The sequence below is a fragment of the Pezoporus wallicus genome, unplaced genomic scaffold (assembly GCF_028554395.1).
Source record: "Pezoporus wallicus isolate ANWC-B61680 ecotype Strahan unplaced genomic scaffold, APGP_CSIRO_Pwel_v1 scaffold_14062, whole genome shotgun sequence".
NCBI lineage: Eukaryota > Metazoa > Chordata > Aves > Psittaciformes > Psittacidae > Pezoporus > Pezoporus wallicus.
Window position 1 is genome coordinate 315,722 of NW_026640917.1, and position 18,974 is coordinate 334,695.

Sequence of the window (18,974 nt, forward strand, 5' to 3'; positions counted from 1 at the left end):
AAGGGTGGTTACAAAAAAGATGGAGGCTCCCTTTTTACAAGGAGTCCCACGTTAAAGATGAGGGGTGACAGGCACAAGTTACTCCTGGGGAGATTGCCCACAAGAGAAAAGCTTTCCACCATGAGAATAATGAGCCACTGGAATAATCTCCCCAGGGAAGTGGTGGATTCCCCAACACCGGACACTGTTAAGATTCAGCTGGACAGGGTGCTGGGACATCCAGGTTTAGTCATGGAAAGCTTGGACCAGATGATCCTCGAGGTCTCTTCCAACCTGGTATTCTATGATTCTATGAGTAAAGTAAAACCAGAAGCACTCTGGGCTTAACCTCTGAGGCACAAGATGCTGTGCAGGTGCCACACAGCACCCATGCAGTGGCCCTGCTGCCTCGTGGGTCCCTCTGCAATGGTCCCCAGAGCCACTAGATGGCAAATTTGGCTCATGAACCCCATCTTGGGGAAAGGGATGCCTTGTGCAAGGACTGAACCCCCAGGTCCCTCTGCTTTCTCCAGCCTCCAGCACCGGGGTCCGACACCTTTACTCCAGCATGGCCACTGATGAGACACCTCAGAAGGTGCAGGAAAAGGGGGAACTCGGACCTCCAGCCTTTTTCTGCCACTGCCACCCATGCTGGTGCCCATCTCTCCACCTCTTTGTCTGCCCTGCGCGCTGTCACTCTTGCCTCTCCCCTCATCACCCCGTCTTCCTTTCGCTGTTTCACTCCCTCTCGCTCTCCCCCCTCCTCACCCCTTCCCCAGCCCATCACATTCTTCTACAGCCTATTAATAACTTCTGGGCAATTGCACCGGGTCCCCGCTGGGCTCAGCCCCTCGCTCGGCTCCGTCCCGCACAGCCACTGAGCGCGCCGGCAGCAAGTTCAAAAGTGCAGAGGGGCTTTCACAGCCCCTCTCCCCGTCAGGGGGTGGAGGAGGCCGCTCGCAAAGAAAGGCTGCGTTGCCAGGGAGCCTGGCACAGGAAAAGGGGGTCACCTTCACCTCCGACAGCACCGCTGGCGATGGACAGGAGCCAGCAGCCCCGCCGGATGGGGATGCTGAGAGAGTCACGCAGGGATGGCGGATGAGGCATGGGCGAGAAGGGCTAATTGGCTGCCTCTGGCCATGGAACTGGTGGGATGCTCGGTACAGAAAGCCCAGCAGCACAATCCCCTGTGCACTATGGTAATAAGGGAGGTGTCCCCGGCGCCGCCGCCTTGAGAACAATGTTGCTGCTGTTGAGTGACTGTAACAGGCCCCGATGACAGCCGGGGCCGTGTTAAAAATGCCTATTCAAGCAGATCAAGACATTGAGAGGCCTCGTGGGGATTTGAAACCCTCAGGGATTTCTGGATGAAGCCAGAAGCTGAATCCCAGCCCTGGGAACCTGGGGTGGGGGGGTGGGGGGGAGTGGGAAAGAAAGAAAAAAAGAAAGAAAAGAAAGAAAAGAAAAAAGAAAGAGAAAAGAAACCCACAAAGCAGCTTTAAAAGGACTGCAGTGCCCGAGGCAGGGCCTCCTGCTCCAAGCAGGGCTCTAGCCTGAAAACGCGAAGCAGCCCTCACACCAGCATGTGGCTGCGGTGTGGGTGCCCCCAGCACTGCAAAGATGTTATCCAAGGCTGGGGTTGAACCTCCAAAAGGTCCCTGAGCTTCTGGGGATGCTCTGTCCTTCCTGCCAGGGAGCCACAGCTCCAGCACTGCAGAGCTGACAAACACCCCCCAAAACCCAGTGGTGCTGTCATAGAGTCACAGAATGATTTGGGTTGGAAGGGCCCTTAAAGCTTACCCAGTTCCATGGGCAGGGACACCTTCCACTAGACCAGGTTGCTCCAAGCCCCATCCAACCTGTCCTGGATGTCCTGCCAAAGGGACGAGTCGAGGCATTTTGCCTTGAGCTGAGAGGGCTCCTGCAGGGATGACCAGCGCATTGGATGGGTAAAGCTGGGAGCCCTCAGGGGATGAAAGGCAACACTGGCCCCTTCTCGACCCCTCCAGACCATGAGGAGCTCTGACAGTACCTTCTGCACCGGGCCCCTTGGCCTATGGGTGCCTCTCCTCTGCGGGGGTAACTGCTGGCTGGCTCGCTCAGCAGAGCGACACAGGAGAACAGGCAGGGCAGGATAAAGCAGCAAACCCGTGTGCTCTGGGATCTGAGCTAGGACTGGTCAGCGTGAAACCTTTCCTTATTTTTGCCAGATGAACCCGGATTGTTTCCCTGATTTGGTTCCCCCTGTGGCTGCCTAAACCACAAAAAAAAAAGAGGCAAGAGAACGAGGAAGAGGATAGAGGCTGCTCCTTTCAACTGATGCCAGATTAAAGAGGTTGTGAAACAACGGCATCAGTTGAGTCTATTTGGTGCCATTGCAACACAAATGAAATAACACTGTTGATAACACACCAGTCCTGCAGCATCAAGGATTAACACTTACCTGTTCTGCTGTGCCGAGTTGCCTCCTGCTGTTACAGATTTACATTGCAGGGCTTGGCTCGCAGGCTGGAAACTTTTCAAGGCGGAGTGATTTATCTGGAAAAGACATTGCATATTCATGGACCTGCATAAATAATGCAAAAGTAATTAATAATAACCCAGTCCCTGCTCTTAACAATGCCAGGAGAAGAAATTGCTTCACTGGAGTGTCTCTTATGCCTTTTGCAAAAGGCCTTTAGTCGTTAACTGTCTCAAAGAGAAAGAAGATAATAGTTTTGAAACACGGAATGGATGTTGCTAGGTCCTGGGATCTTATTGCCAGCCTGGCAATCTTTATGATTGATTGAAAGAACCCTCTGCTGGAGTCATGTTAAACCAATGCCGATTCAGCTTTTGATTTTAGTTCTAATCTCCCAAGCCTGCAGTCAAAAGTCTGAATGCAAATGGTTCAGAAACCCAGGAAGGAAACAGATAAGCTCCAAGAATTACTATCTCTAAATGCCTTGTCCTTTCAACTCGAAGTGTTGGTTTTGAGGCTTGATGCAGGATTTCCAGCTCAGGGGCTGGTATTTTTGTTACACCAACCTCACAACTGCTAGGAAAGAGGTCTCTTGTTCGTTTTCCCTGCATTACCTACATCCTTGCTATCCACTCTTCATATCAGGCCAAATTAAGACATTAGGACATAAACAGATGCCAGGATTTTCCAGATACTGGTGCTTGCTCTGGACAGATGAAACGCATCAGGTCCTGATCAGCTGCGAGTTGTACTTCAGTGGATACACTGTCACTGTGATTGCAGCAGTCAGGCTCTTGAGGTCCCCTGCCTGTGTCGTTCTGTATTAGCTCACACGGTGGCTGCACACACAGTCAGGGCCGGTTTTGAGCCATGGGCATAGAGGAGATGGGGGTAAAAGTTGCTTCTCGGCAAGGAGAAGCACAGCCATTAAATGGCCAAATAAACAAGGTGACAAAAAAAAGAGCTTTTAATCAAAAGCTCAAATGATCTCTATTTCTCTAAACCCCCCCACGATTCGGTTCCACTGAGTAGGACATTCTCATTGCTGTTCTCAGAGGAAAACCAAGCAGCTCCTATTTGTCTGACAAAGAGGTTGAAATAACTTCAATTCTCTAGTAATGGCTGCTATCAAAATACCTAAAATGGAAGGATTAATTTTTCTGTGCCTTCCCATTACAGCTCAAAATGTGGTTCCAATTAGGACTGCTCTCTACTTTTTATTATTCATTTTCTATGAACATTCAGTCACTCGGGTCCCAGGTCACGAGCTCGCTTAAGCACATGGGATTTTATAACCACGTTTAAACTTAAAACTGAATCGGGTTGGTCTGCAATGGCACACTTGGTTTCAGCCTTGCAAATATCTCACAAAAGGCAAAGATTTAGCTCAACTGCTCAAGTATTCACCAAAAGCAACACTCAGTTGTGCATTGAGTTAGAAAACTCACAGTCTGCAATCGATGCTGCTTTTATTTTGATAGGCCTTCCATAGGAGCCCAGCTGTCTCAGTTCACTACAATGTTTAAGCATATGTTTAATTTTAAGAATAGGAATAATTCCATTGATATCAATGGCATTTGCTTACACTTAGGAATATATTTTGCTGGGCTGGAGCCACGAGTAGTGCCATGTAATGCCAATAAAGTGCAAACTGCAATATTTTCCTAAGTGCTTTATGAAACCCATTTAAAAAGTAATCAATGAAGAATTGTTGCATGGAAATGGACAGATTAATATACGTGAGATTTTGCTGCTTTCTATCCTAATACTGCCAGGAATTAACATCCACTGGAGTAATGCCAAGTGAAATCAAAAGCAAATCTGTGAAATGGAGCAAAGATGGCAACAAGTTGAATTTATTGAGCAGGAATCATCCTACTTCAAGACTGAATTGTGTACTATTGAATAACATCTACCGTCCTTACCAAAAGACACACATATGGATTAAAAGCCACTAGAACTCAAGTTCAAGTTGGGTTCAAACTTAAACAGAGGAGATTTAGGTTGGATATAAGGAAGAAATTCTTTACTGTGAGAATGGTGAGGCACTGGATCAGGCTGCCTAAGAAAGCAGTGAGTGCTGCATCCCTGGCAGTGTTCAAGGCCAGGTTGGACAGAGCCTTTATGCCACAAAACCAAGCTCCAAAGCGTGTGAGAAGTTCCACACTGCTAAGATGTGACTCTGCTGCAATCAGGTGCACTATTGTCTCACAGGGAGTGATAGCAGCGATAATGATTTAGGTTTCAGTGGGATAAGTTTCAGCATGGATAGGGCCAGCCAAAGTCCCTGAGTCACAGGCAAATCTGCATAGCCCATACATGGGGGATTATCTGAACTGCTATCGTACCTGGGTTACCAAGATCAGGGGTGGTTTGCATACATTTACATATGTGGCAACCCCACCTCCAGTTGCTGTGTAGACAGGTGAAAGCTCATTTTGTAACATTCCAACAGAACAGTTTAGTTTTGATGGAATATGTCAAGAGAGCAGCTGACCCCAAATGCACAAAAATCAGCAAAGGCCTGTAGGGACAGGCCAAGGGGAATGGCTTGAACCTGCCAGAGGGGAGACTGAGATGAGCTCTTAGGCAGAAGCTCTTCCCTGTGAGGGTGCTGAGGCGCTGGCACAGGGTGCCCAGAGAAGCTGTGGCTGCCCCATCCCTGGCAGTGTTCAAGGCCAGGTTGGACACAGGGGCTTGGAGCAAGCTGCTCTAGTGGAAGGTGTCCCTGCCCGTGGCAGGGGTTGGAGCTGGATGAGCTTTAAGGTGCCTTCCAACCCAAACCACTCTGGGATTCTATGATATCTGACAGTATATTTATCCTCTATTTCTACTTGCTTTTGGACTCTTCAGTCCAGAAAACAATTCCAAACAGGATTTTTTTGGTGCTGGTCAGACTCGCCTCCTGATCTCCTGTCGTGTCCTATATGTCAGGCTATTTTTATCCTCATCTGATATTTTTCAGTGGCCTAAAGTTGTCCTGTCTAGGGCGGCATTCACCAGACAGAAGGTGGCCTCTGTCTGAGCATGAAGATGAACAACTTTCAGTGACTCTGACACCAATCTAAAGGAGCCCCATGTGAAGCAGACACAAATTTCAGCAGTGAATCGCCTTCCCTCCTATTGTACAGTGATTGTTTGCTCCAGCGAGCACATAAGATGCCTGGGCCCATCTTCTCCAGCCTGCACTTGTGCCAGCAGCTCGTATTCAGTGTGGGACAAATCCAGCTTGTGCAATGCTCTTCGTGGCAGGTCCAGCCTGCCTTGGCACGACACAGACCGTTACATCACTTGGCCAACCCTGACCTCTGTCTATAGAGTACAAGAGAAAGGTACCGTCACCAGACAGCTGCTCAATAGCCAGGCGAAATGAATTGATAGGTGCCGATTCAGCCTGCAGTGGACCAGTAGCTACATTATAATGGCAACCTCACCTTTGGTGTTAATGAGGCCCCTTCATTAAGAGCCTTGAGCAGAGGGGTCGGGGGCTGAATAGAGACAGCCTTCGTTCTCACCCGGAAAGCTGGTCCTCCTCATTCAGAATTGAAGCACGTTGGCAGGGCAGTTTGAGGACGCTTGTGCTGCCCATGTTGCATCTGCAAGGGACATGACGTATTTGTGACTATTCATCTGGCTCTTTTCACCAGCACTAAATACACAGAAAGAATAAAATAAATTTGCATTGTGTTCCCACATACGAAGAGAATTTTCCCTCTTCCTTCTGGTTTGGAGGGTTATTGCACATTAAAAGCCTTTTGCATTTTTCAGTAGCTATAATACGCTATAATTTCAATTTTCCTCAGGCACAAAAGAACTTAGTTAAGCTAAACTGTATTAGTGTGGGGCTTTTTTTTCTACCAAGTCCTTCATTAATAAGGGAACTAAAGAATTTCTGAGCTGTCTGTAATTTTTCCCAGATGCAGCTAGTAGTTGCTAGGAGTATCTTTTTGGCAATCGGAGTCTTTGGCTATTAACAATCTGGACTTTCGCTATACTGCCCTGGTGTTAAATATGTGCTGTGAATACCGTAGTGTGGAGGGTGGGCTGGAGAAGGAGGGGAAGGCAGAAAATGGGCAAAATGACATAATTTTTAGAAGAATGAATATTTTTAGGATGAAGAGCTGATTCGAAGGAACACGCTTCCCTGCAAGGATCCCAATTAGCAAACCAGGAGCTTTGCTGCACCAGAGCATTGCTGCAGAACACACTCACTCCTCAATCACAGCTTCTCTCTCCATCACAATCTCGGTTCTCTCCCAAGCCCAGCATTGAGTCTCTGCCATGAACTGAAGACAACGAAGGCTCCTGCTGTCATACACATGCTTCATGGGAGTCGGTGAAGACCACAGTAATCATTGTGCAGGTAGCAAGAGAAAGTGGTGATGGACATCCAGGAGAGATCTTGGGGTCCTTCTATTCTGTCATATTGCACATTGACGAAGAGTGGAGGCACTTGTTTCATCAGATAAATTGCCTCAAAACAAGGTTTGTGTGTTAATCTTTAAGTCTGCAGGACTATTATCTTGGGGTTCCCAACACAAGAAGGACATGGAGATGTTGGAGCGAGCCCAGAGGAGGCCACGGAGATGCTGCGAGGGCTGGAGCAGCTCTGCTCTGGAGCCAGGCTGAGAGAGCTGGGCTGGGTCAGCCTGGAGAAGAGAAGGCTCCTGAAGGGGAGACCTGAGAGCAGCTCCAGTGCCTAAAGGGGCTCCAGGAAAGCTGGAGAGGGGCACACTGAGTCAGTCGTTGGCACATTCCCCTACTGTGGGCCAAGCCAGATTAAACACATGCCTTTGAGTCCAAGACAAGGATCTTTGACGCAAGACTCTGGAAAGAGAAATAAAAACCCTCACAACAAAAATTAGGGAGAGCTGTCATGTTTCATTTGCATATTTGAATATGCAAATAAGAGCTGGTTCTTATCCATTGGCACTGGCCCTACTGTAGATGGCAGCAACACGGCGGATCTCTGCCAGCATAGAGTGCCACAAAGACAGGCACTAATTGGATTTGCAGACGCTCTTTGCAAACCCCCGAAGTTGCTGGAATAGGTATAAAGAAGCCGGAGCTCAGCCCCCGCTGCCTGGGGTGCGAAGGACTCAGCTGACAGCTCCTCAGCTTGAGGTGGCCCTGCAAAATCAGACCTTTGGAGGAGCCTGGGTGGCTGCTGGCTCCCCCAGCACTACCTGAACCCCCCAAGACACTCCTCAGCGCTGGGCAAGGTTCTGCTCTTCGCTGTGATTTGTCTTGGGGCAGGGGGGGGAGGTTGATCAGTTACTGGGCTGGAAACCATTCAGAACTGGGAGTTGCTTGTGGAGCAAAGGCTGTTCAAAGGAATTTCACTCCTCCAGTGTTTTCTAGGTTGAATGTAAAGAGCTACCTGAGCACATCTTCAATTACCCCAACTGGCACTACTTGTCCCAGCACAGAGCACTGGGGCGCTGGGTCGGAGCAGGCATCAGTATAACAATGCCCTTATGTCAAATGTCTTCTTTGGCACAGTTTTAGTGCCCACATATTGGACTGTGCACCTGAGGTGCCACAGAAGCCGAGGCACCTGCCTCTGGGTTTCCAATTCCTGACTTGGAAGTGTCCAAGTTCTTGCTTGCATCCCACCTCAGCTGGAGGAGCAACTTGTGTCGGAACCAGCAGAGGTAACTATGGATGCTGGAGTGGAAGGGCAGTCTGGGTGAGCACCAAAACAACCGTCGGCACCAGGCTGGGCAAAACTAAAGGCATAGAAAAAGTGCTGCTGATAGGAATTAAATTAAACCCCCAAATCTAATGATGTTTCAGCCCATGTTTAGGAAAGGGAGAAATTCAGGGTCTTGTGTGTTTGAGCAACATCTCCTGCACAAGGAGAAGATTCAATGGAGCAAGAGCGGAGTCAAATCTGGGAAAGACAGACCTTCCCAGGCCTGGGAGCATTTAACCACCAAGGGCTGTGATAAGAGTGAATGGGTAGGACTGGGAGGTAGAAAATAGAAGATTTAGACCTAAGAGTGGCTTGTGTGGGAATAACGTCCACAATTAAAGATCTCAATGAGAAAGAGGCCCTGGCTCAAGGGAGAAGAAAAGAAACTGTCTGAGGAGATGGCTCTTGGGACCGCATCAGACAGAAACACGGAAAATTAAACCTGGAGCACTTAAAAGAACCCCAAAACAGGCTCTTATTTTTTTTGCTGCTGTTGTTGTTGTTAACTGAAGCGGTGAAGCGTTTTGCTTTCCTAGCATCCTCTCTCAGGTTGATGAGGTAAACCGGCTCTTTAGAACGACTGGGCAACCGGTTAATCCTCGCCTGTGGCGATCAGCCCGCGGCACACAGGGCGCTAGCGGCTCACCCGCGGCTTTCTGACAGGGATCAACAAACTATTCCAAACAGGAACGGTCCACGAAGGGAAGAATTCCTCCTCGCGTCGCTTTCAAAGGAAAACCCCCTCAGGAACAGCGGCAAAACGGCCCTCGGAAGGACGGTGCCACCGTCGTTTAAGGCTCCCAAACTTGTCCTGCAGAGCTCTAAGCGAGGATAAAACAAACCCCACTTTTCAGATGCAAATTCCCCCGCTCGGAGCCGCCGGCGGGGCCGAGAACCGCGGCACAGAGCGGGCGGGTGTTAACGAGGCCTCCGCCGGCAGCTACTCTCTGGCCGGGCCGGTGGCCTCCGGGCCTGGCCAGCGGCTGACGGCTACCGCGGCACTGAAGGAATGCCCGGGGCCATTTGCATTGCAAATAGCCCCGCTCCAGCCCAGCCACCGCGATATGGGTCCATGGCGGAGAACGCCGAGCTCCGCCGCGGCGGGGATGGCGGCGGCTGGAGGGCAGCGGGGGACGGGCCCAAGAGCGGCCTGGGGGGATGAGAGGGAACGTGAGAGAAACGGAGGGAAAGGGAGGGACAAAGAGGAGAAATGGGAGAAACTAGGGGAAAGGATGGAGACTGGGGGGGAGAAGGATAGAGACCGGGGGAGGAAAGGATACAGACTGATGGGGAAAAGGATAGAGACTGGGGGGGAAAGGGATAGAGACCAGGGGGGGGAAAAGGATGGAGACTGGGGGGGAAAGGATACAGACTGGCCGTGAGGGGCCGCGACCGAGGAGGCGGCGGCGGCCGAGGCGGCGGGGAGGGGGGTGGGGGGGGACGGACGGAGGAGCGGCCTCGCTCGGAGACGAGGTTGGAGACGGGGGAAAGAGACCCCCCTCCGCCGACCGGCCAGCGTAGATCGCCGCGGCGGGAGCGAGCGAGCGAGCGGGGCCCGCGGTGCTGCGCCCAGCCATGGACAATCAGGTGAGGGAGCGGCCCCGCCGTGCCGCTGCCAGCGGGAGGCCCCTCGGCGCCGCCCCTACCCCCGGGTGGGGGGGGAGTCGGGGGGGGGGCACGAATGGGGAGGGGCCGGGCTCACCATGCACCGGGGAGGGAACCCCAGTCGTCAGGGGGGAATGGAGGGGTGATTCCCCCGGTGGTGCTGGGGGGCATCGCCCCGCTTTGGGGAGGCACCCCCGTCCTCACACCCCATCCTCACACCCCCTTATAGAGGGGGGGGTTGTTCAGCCCTCGCCCCTTCCTGGGCGGCCGCGCTGCAGCCTCGCCCGCGGCGGGGGGTGGCAGCAGCATTTCCCGCAAATTCCTGCCCGGGCTTCTTTAACGGGAGGGGTGGTGCCGGCCTCGGGTCGTCTTCCCCCCCCCCCCCCCGCACACACACACCGCGGTGCAAAGTGTTAATGCCACCGGCGGAGTCCTCGCCGCCCTGCGGGGAGCCGCCCGGTAGCTGGCGGGTGGCCGCGGTGCCGCAGCGGGCGGGGATGGAGGCTGGAAGTTTACCTGAGGTGATGCCGAGCGGGCGGGCTCCGGTCCTTTTGTGTGCGGGAGCAGGTTACCTGCGAGCGGGGCGCGGGAGGGGAGCCCCGGCGGCCGCGGCATCAGCCCCTCGGCAGGGCGATGGGGGGAGCTGGTTACGGCTTTCAGGCAATTAGCACATCAAACAAAAAACCGGCGCAGCCTTCCGAGTGTTTGTTGCGAAGTTGAGGAGCAGACGCCTTTGTATTATTACAAATTGTTTGAATAGGAGCCTGATTTCCCTTTGTTGAGAGACACGCTTGGAAAAGAAAACCTCCATTTTCAGCGGAGCAGCTTTGGGTGTTTGTTATGTTGAGAGATCTTCTTTTCAAATGTGTTTCAACTTCTGGCTTAATTCATTGCGATTGTTAATGGGACCGATATGTGAGGAGTGTGGCGAGTACAACTTTCACTCTCAGTTAAACACTTCTCTTTTATCTTTAATTTTGTTCCCTTCCACACAGCCCCATCTGTTTCTCAGCTAAAATTTCTCAGCCGTTTCAGCTAGAAAGGCAGATTTTGTAGCCTGACAGTCATTTGCACCTCTCTGGAGAGGGGTAGTAACTGGCAACGGTAGCAGGATTTAAAGGGTAATTATGGAATCGATAACATGAAGCTGCAGAACAGCCTGGCTCCGTTATGTGAACGCTTGCGTGAACGCTGTGGGAAGTATCCCAGATAAAACAGGCCTGCAAGCCCCCTCCTCCGTGAGCTTAGGATTTAGGCAGGCTGTCTTCACATAATGCTCTTCCACCAGAGGAGAGGTTGCTGTGCTTGGAGGGAAACACACCTTGCCTCTTTTCTCATTCCTTAATACACCATGAGAGACCAGACGGCCTCATACCTTCATTTTTAGGCGAGATGGGGAGCCAGCGTAGATAAGCCCTAAAGCAGAGAATGAGGAAAAATGGCCTTCCAAGAGAACTTGCAGAGGAAGGTAACCTAAAGAAATGTGGTGGTAACACCAGTGAAGCAATTAGATGAGCTTGTCCCTGAGACTTAGAATTGATGTGTTGGATGGCAGCTGAAGGTATTTTGCTATAAATATAACTGCCTGAAAGAGCGCGTTAAGGCTTATGGTTGAAATTAGAACTGGACTGCAATTTGGGAGGTCGAGCTTTGATGCCTGGTAGTCTGTAGACCTCCTGTGTGATCTTTTTACAAAGGAAAGAATACGGCAATTGAGGCGCTTTTTCAGAAGGTATTAACCATGCTCTGAAAAATCACATTTCCAGCCAGTGTCAGGTGGGAGATGCAAAAGAATTTCTGAGCGTTAATTGTAGCCATACTCCTTGTTGCAGTTCCTCAATGGGAAAATGAGGGTAATACTTATCCTAAATGGCTGTGTAGAGCTCGAGAAGCTTTCTCTTTCCCTCTGCATTGTCTAACATCATGCCCTTGGCTTGGCTCAGTGTCCACCTGTAATGTAGGTAATGACAAATAACATTGTCTCTCCCACTGGTAATTTGAACTGCTGGAAAGAACAAAACACTTATTTTCAAGTCTTAGGTGAAGAAGGAGGGGAAGGACTAAAAACTACCAGCTTTTTTTTATAAGCTTCCAGTTGCTGAAGCTGGATTTTGCTGAGTTTAGTTTGCAATCACTGAGCTCCTGGTTTACTTTGTACAACATGTTCCTAAGTGTTCGGATACCTTTGGTGTTATTCCCTGTCTCTGCAAATCTTGCCCTAAGATTTGCTTGCTTTAACTTGTGTCTGAATCACGTTTGCCTTTCCTCTGTTACATATGTTTAATCCGTTTGCTTTCTTCTGACTGTGCAGTCTGCAGTAATACAGGGATCTTCACAATTAATTTAATCTGGGTTTTAAGACATTTAATGTGATTCTTGTGCTTTGAATGAGACACTGAATACACCTTCTCTGTTATTCAGTGATTAGAGGAGGATTTGTGAGCCCAAATCAGAATTAGGTTATTTTAGTGCTGGGTAGTGTGCAGACATGCTACATGGTAGCTTCGTCTTTGAGAGTGTGTTAATAAAATACATTTAAAAGACTAGAAGGAGCATCATAGTTTTATTCTAATGGATTACATATTCTAGAGAATATTATAAACCACCAATTCAGGATCCAATTTTTCATGTTTTAACATTAATTTTCTGTCAGTGCTGTGAATTTTATAAGCTGTGAACATCAAGTTCTGTCTCTGACACTTTCCAGAAATAAAGATTCTGCAATTAGGACTTAGCTGACAATTTCAGTAAGTGAGGCAGATAAACCTATCCCTCTCCTAAAGCTGTTTTCCCTGCAATGCTAATATTAGGAAGAAAATAGGTATGAAATGGTGGTAGGAGCTATTTTTATGATACTGTTTCTGTTGACAGCCCTGTAGTTTTGAGTATGAGATTAATCTCTCCATGCAGGCTGTTGTATTCCTCCCCTGCAGTGATATTGTTGGGGCTCAGCATTATGCAGAACATGTAAAGTATTTCATTTTGCTGATGGTTTTACCTCTGTTCTAAACCAGTGCACGGTTCAAGTAAAACTGGAGCTGGGGCACCGAGCCCAACTGCGGAAGAAGCCCACCACCGAGGGCTTCACTCATGACTGGATGGTGTTTGTCCGTGGCCCAGAGCAGTGCGACATCCAGCACTTTGTGGAACGCGTGGTCTTTCGGCTCCATGAGAGCTTCCCCAAACCCAAACGAGGTGAGTGTGTTTCTGAAAGTGAGTTATTTGGGCTCCTCTGTCTGAAAGAGCATTGTGCAAGTCAAGGTTGTCTCATACTGACACCTCTCTGTAAAATATCCTCTGCGAGAGGAGCAAAATGTGCATTGTGTACTCTTCAGCTGTAACCTTTACTGTCTTTGTTTGAGGAAGGTCAGGGCAAATGGGACCTTTCTTCAGATGAAAGGGCTGCGGGTGAGGTGCTTTCTCTTATTTAAGCATTAGAACATGCAGATTCTCAAGGCACTTAGTGACAGCAGAAGATAATTCATGTTACAGAATGGGAAAGATGTGTTTCATTTATTAATATTAGCTAACAAAAGCTGGAAGTGTGCGACAGGCGAGAGATTCTTAAATATTGGGCTTGTATACATAGAAACTTAGAATTACAGAGTGGTTTGGATTGGAAGGGACCTTAAAGCTCACCCAGTTCCAACCTCCTGCCATGGGCAGGGACACCTTCCACTAGAGCAGCTTGCTTCAAGCCCCATCCAACCTGGCCTTGAACACTGCCAGGGATGGGGCAGCCCCAGCTTCTCTGGGCACCCTGTGCCAGCGCCTCAGCACTTTCCCAGGGAAGAGCTTCTGCCTAAGAGCTCATCTCAGTCTCCCCTCAGGCAGGTTCAAGCCATTCCCCTTGGCCTGTCCTTACAGACCCTTGTCCAAAGTCCCTCTCCAGGTTTCCTGCAGCCCCTTTAGGCACCGGAAGCTGCTCTAAGGTCTCCCCTTAAGGGGCCTTCTCTTCTGCAGGCTGAACCAGCCCGTGTCTCTCAGCCTGGCTCCAGAGCAGAGCTGCTCCAGCCTTCACAGCATCTCCGTGGTCTCCTCTGGCCTTGCTCCAGCAGCAACACATCCCTCTTGTGCTGTTGCCCCAGAGCTGGATCAGGACTGCTGGGGGGTTCTCCCCAGAGCACAGCAGAGGAGGAAAGTCCCCTGCCTGAGCTGCTGCTTGTGCTCTGGTGGTGTAGCCCAAGATACATGCTGGAGCGTGTTGACTTCTGTGTTGCTCTTTAAGTAGCTTTCAGGATTCTTGCAGTTTCTAATTGTAGAAACTGAACAGGCAATCTTCTGCCTGTTCAGGTAGCATTAAACCCAGCAGAAATCAGTGATGCCAAAGGGGTGATGTTCTCTTTTCCAGTGGTATGGATGTGTGCAGGCACCATGCAGTTAGTGTGGTTGGGAAGAGCATACAAACTATAGTGTTAACTTTCTGCTGATCCATTCTTTGCTCTTTCTGACTGTGCAGCAGTGTGAACCTTATTCTTGGCACGGGGCAGCAGAAGCACATGGTTGAGGTGGAAGAGCAGGAATTGCCCTTTTCAGCAACAGCACAGAGTTAGATCTGCTTAAGATTGTCTAACTCCGTCTGCAGTGTTCTGTAGTGTTAGGAGGAGTGCTGGCTGCCCCAGAGAGTTGCTGTACACATCACTTACAGCGTGCAGTCTTTGAAATATTTCACTGGAAGACTGTTTACACAGGATGTCTTAGGGCTTCATACTGTGTTGGTACCTGTGAGAGCCCACAGTGGAAAGGAGCTCAGACGTTTTCAGCTCGTAAGGATGTGAATCTAGGCTGTGTGTTGTTAGTGTATTCTTCAAATGGAGGTAGTAAAACTGATGTATGATCAGCAAATGCAATGCAGAGTTGAAAGCTAATTTATAGAACAAAAGTTAGAAGCTGCTGTGCTGCAATTTTTGTCATCTGCTATAATTACTTTATTACAAACGACTGTCTTGAGATAGTACCTGGTCTTTGCTCAGTCAGTTGCCATATCATTTACCTTTAAAGACAAGTTTTTTCCCCATCTCTCTGCTGTGATTTCTTAAGCTTGCTCCTAGTGCCAGCTTGCTTTTGACCAAAGCGTGTCTGGATTGTACAGAAATGCTATGGCAGATGCACACTATTTCTAGATCTATTTGAATGGTTTCTTCAGATGGTTTGCTCTTACTTGGAGCAGAATCTACTGGGGAAGGTAGGCTTGTGCTGCGAGCAGATTGCCTATGTAGTAGTTTTAACTCCTTTGAATAGAGCAGCAAAGGAACAAAGGCTGCTTGGCTGACAGTCTGAAGTTTCCTGCTGCCATATTGGCACTGTTCTTTGGGGCTTTCCCCCCTAAATGATAGGCTTCTTATATGAAATTCAAGTTAAAGCAAGTCTAGAGATACTAATTATTTTTAGATGCACTCTTTTTTTCACACTAGAATTTTGAGTGCTGCTTCCTAGCACCTTAGTGATGGTAGAAGTGCTTCGAGCTGGGATAATGTAGCTACATCAAAGGGTGATAATTTGTGTGCTTTTCAGGTTTGAGGTAGTGTTTCCTAATCATATTAATTACTTGGGATTCTTTAGAGAAAGTAAAAAGATTTGCACTGAATTCCTCTAATTACTTAATTGACTTTATTTACATATATTGTAGTGCATAAATTACGTGCAAGTGCATCTGGTTCTTGAGGGGGAGAATCTCTCTCTTGGTCTCCTGTTTCTTCTGGCAGATAAATGCTAATAAGTGGTCCCAGAGTCCTTCATGTGGGCTGTCGCTGTGCTGAAATGCGGTGGTAGGTGATGGGAAGGGATCAGTAGCACGAGGAGACAACAGGTAGCAGCAGGACAGGGGGAACTGAGGCAGGAAGCAGCTTAGTTTCTTAGAAGAGATTAACTTTTGTAATGGATGTTTCTGCCGTAAGCGGCACCGTGACCTTAGCAGCAAAGCGTTTAACCTCTCCCTGCTTCCTTGTGTGTGGAATAAATAGCAGTTCCAACCTGCCCTTCAGGTTTGGTGCAGAGGTTGTGAATGCTCCATCCCTGGCAGTGTTCAAGACCAGGTTGGACGAGGCCTTGGGTGATATGATTTAGTGTGAGGTGTCCCTGCCTATGGCAGGGGGGTTGGAACTAGATGATCTTAAGGTCCTTTCCAACCCTAATTATTCTGTGATTCTATGATTCTATGAGGCAGCTTGTGCTGTGGCCGTTAGGTAATTATGGAGATTGAGCATTGCAGGAGAGCATTTCAAGGGAAAAAAAAATTCCGCTTGCGTGGTGTCGTGTTTTTATTAAGAAATATGGCCATAAAGTACATTTTACCTTTCTGTGGTGTTCCAATTCCCACCTTTTGGGTCTTTGCCTTATTTTTTTTTTTATGCAAGATGGCTTTAAGTGGCAGTTTGCATTGTTGTGAACCAGCACAGCAGTGTAATTGTATCTCCCTGCAAAAGGGGGGGAAGACTCTCACCCAGGCTCTGGCATGGAGTGTTTTATGTTTCCTTTCCATGGGAGGAGCTAAGAACAGATTTTCATGTTCCTAACTAAGCCTGTGCCCACCATCTTATTTTGTTGGGATTTTTTTCACAAAAGTCACTGTTTTAATGTATCCTGAGTTGTCAGAGCCACATTTCTCATCTTGCAACTTCTTTTTGGCTCATAGTAAGTTGCATTATATTCAAAGCTAACAGTTGTTTGTTCTCTTTTCAGTGTGCAAGGAGCCCCCTTACAAAGTGGAGGAGTCTGGCTACGCAGGCTTCATTATGCCTATTGAAGTGTACTTCAAAAATAAGGTAGAATCTGATTTCTGGTCTTCTAATTGTTTTGAGCTGTGCCAGAGCCTGAAACTGCCTGACAGAAAGACTCTAAATTATGTGACTGTTTTATGTGTGTGTTTTTTATTAGTCTAATAAATAGAATTTAACTGGGAGTTGGAAGCTCCTGCCAAGCTTCAAAAGAAAGCTTTTGGCAGAAATGGAATTGTATAGAAAGGTAATATCAGGACATTGTGGTGGTCCTAGAGATCCTGAACACCCTGGACCACGTGCAAGAAGCTTCTCTAGCGTGGATAATGCTAAAGCAGTTGAAAATATTTTATGCAAATAAACATAAACCATAGATTTTACAAACATTTGTAAATCCTGTTGGCAGTCAATATATTAAAAAATCAGGGGTTTTATTTGCAGTCTTATGAAATTAACTGTACAGGTATAAAATTTGTATAGGCCCAAGACAAACATTTGCATGTACAGGACAAGTATTTACAGCTATGTTAAAAATATTGTTGTTCTGATTCAGTTCTCTTCCAAAAAGAAAACACTGAATAGTTTAAATCTTAAGATGCATTGCCAACAAGTATATGCAAGTTAAAATTTGGGGTTTATTGCTTGCTTTGAGTCTTGCCACAGAGGTCACACGCTACACGCCTTGGAAAAGGTTATAAAAATATAGATTTGGGTGCTTGTGTTCATATTAACTTGGTTTGGGTTTATTTGTTGTGTTGAACATGAATACTGAATATCTCTGGTTTTGATTAAATATTCTGCTGCTTATCCCAGAGAGGCAACTGAGATAAAGAATTTGCCCATTAAGCCACATCACCACACTGTATGACCTCCCCCCCTGCCCCTCAACCCTCCAAGCACAAGCCATTCCCCTGCTTTTGTTGACAGCAGACCACATAGAACAGCATAATTCTATTTAACTTCCTGGAATCTTTTCCCTTGCAGCTCCCACAAACACATCTATCGTTTCCTTCTCGCCTCACTCCTAGTATAGAATATTCTCCTGGCCATGGTGTTTTGTGAATTATTCACGTTTTAGTTTGGGTTTTGGCAAACCACATTCCTTTACCCCCGGTTTATGAGTCTGAGTAATAAACCAAGTAACACAACTGAACCACAAGAAGACTTGTAAACCTGGGAACGCTTTGCCCTCAGCTTTCTTTTGGGGGGTGTGTGTGAGATAAGCCAAAAGGAGGTGAAGGCAGTTAGGGGGTAGGGATTGGAAGTTGATAGAAGCAGCTTTTTGGCAAACACTGAAAACTATGACTTGAGTGAAAAAAAAAAAAACTTAAAAAGCTTAAAAGTAGTTTGACTTCTGGTGGCTTTTCTGAGGTTTCATATGGAAATCGGGAAACTCTTCATCTGCACTGTGTGTTGGCTTAATTCAGGTTCAAAATCTGCCTTTTCATTCCTGATCAGAAACTGTGAACTTCTCCATGGTGATGTCTTGTAAGGGGAATCTCTGATGGCTGTGGTGGCTGAACTATGTTTTATTTCTACTCTTACCTTTTATTTGCCCTTCCTTTCTTCACTCAGTCTTCTCTCACACTTGCCCTTTCTCTGCAGGAATCCAATGCCTTTGTCTTTCACAGGTCCTCAAATCTTCCTTTCTCATTTCTGCCTCTCCTGTATTTTGTTGTAGGTGCACTTGTTCACATTGACAGTTACCTGATTTGTGTTTCCTTTCTCTGAGCCCCTTGTATTCCTGTGCTCCTCACAGAACATGGAGCCAGCAGCTTTTCTGAATCTCACTCGATTTCGCACCCACCAGGATCATCACTTCTCATTGTTCCCATACACATGTGACTGTGCAGTTGCTCTTTCTAGTCTTAGGGGTAGGATGGCTTGTATAAATAAGGGAAATAGGTGGTCTCTCTTCTTGGTGGAAACAATGGGAGTAGCTGTTCATTTAGGAGAGGGTGGTTTGGTTTTGGCATTTTGGTCTTCAGAAACATGGAAAATGAATAGAATGCAGCAGGTTCAGCTGCAGACTTGTTTTCAAAGCTGCAGATCTTCAAAACACCCTCTTTACCCTCTTTTTGACATGCCTGCATTATGGAGTTCTCTCCCGTTTCTAAGCTGATGGGCAAATTGATTAATTCAGGAGTTTGAGTGCACCTCCCATTATTAACTTGAGGCAAGAGGGGGCTGAGGAAAAACATGATAGAGTCTGTCTTCCAGCATGTCGTTTGAACAGACACATTTCCAGGTTCAACCATGAACTTTAAATACATAATCTGTGCTGAAGTTGCTTGAAATTTCTTTTGCTGCTTAAAAAAAAGTATTTTTTCCGTCCTGATGTCAGCAAATGTTGTGTTCTCTGCACATTTGGAAGCCAAGTGTGGTACTTAGGATTGCTGGAAGCTTAGACGCTGCCTGAGGATGTGAAGAATTTGGCTCCTCTGACCACGACTGCCTGGTGCTAATGCCATCTTGAAATATTAAGAGCTATTAATTCTTTTCAGTAAGTGCAGTCGCA

General features: G+C 47.9%; 2 protein-coding genes across 3 annotated transcripts in view; one reads left to right on the plus strand and one right to left on the minus strand.

The window, feature by feature from the left end:
* Positions 1-18,974, minus strand: part of LOC130605615 (acidic leucine-rich nuclear phosphoprotein 32 family member B) — a 97,002-nt gene that overhangs the window by 30,135 nt on the left and 47,893 nt on the right. The gene's annotated exons all lie outside the window — the stretch shown is intronic.
* The window catches only part of MLLT1 (MLLT1 super elongation complex subunit), a 29,062-nt gene continuing 19,654 nt past the window's right edge, over positions 9,567-18,974 (plus strand). For both annotated transcript variants that reach the window (XM_057421235.1, XM_057421236.1), the window contains exons 1-3: positions 9,567-9,722; positions 12,755-12,935; positions 16,422-16,504. In XM_057421235.1, coding sequence (XP_057277218.1) covers positions 9,711-9,722; positions 12,755-12,935; positions 16,422-16,504 — 276 coding nt within the window. In that variant the 5' untranslated portion in view covers positions 9,567-9,710. The remainder of the gene's footprint in view (positions 9,723-12,754; positions 12,936-16,421; positions 16,505-18,974) is intronic.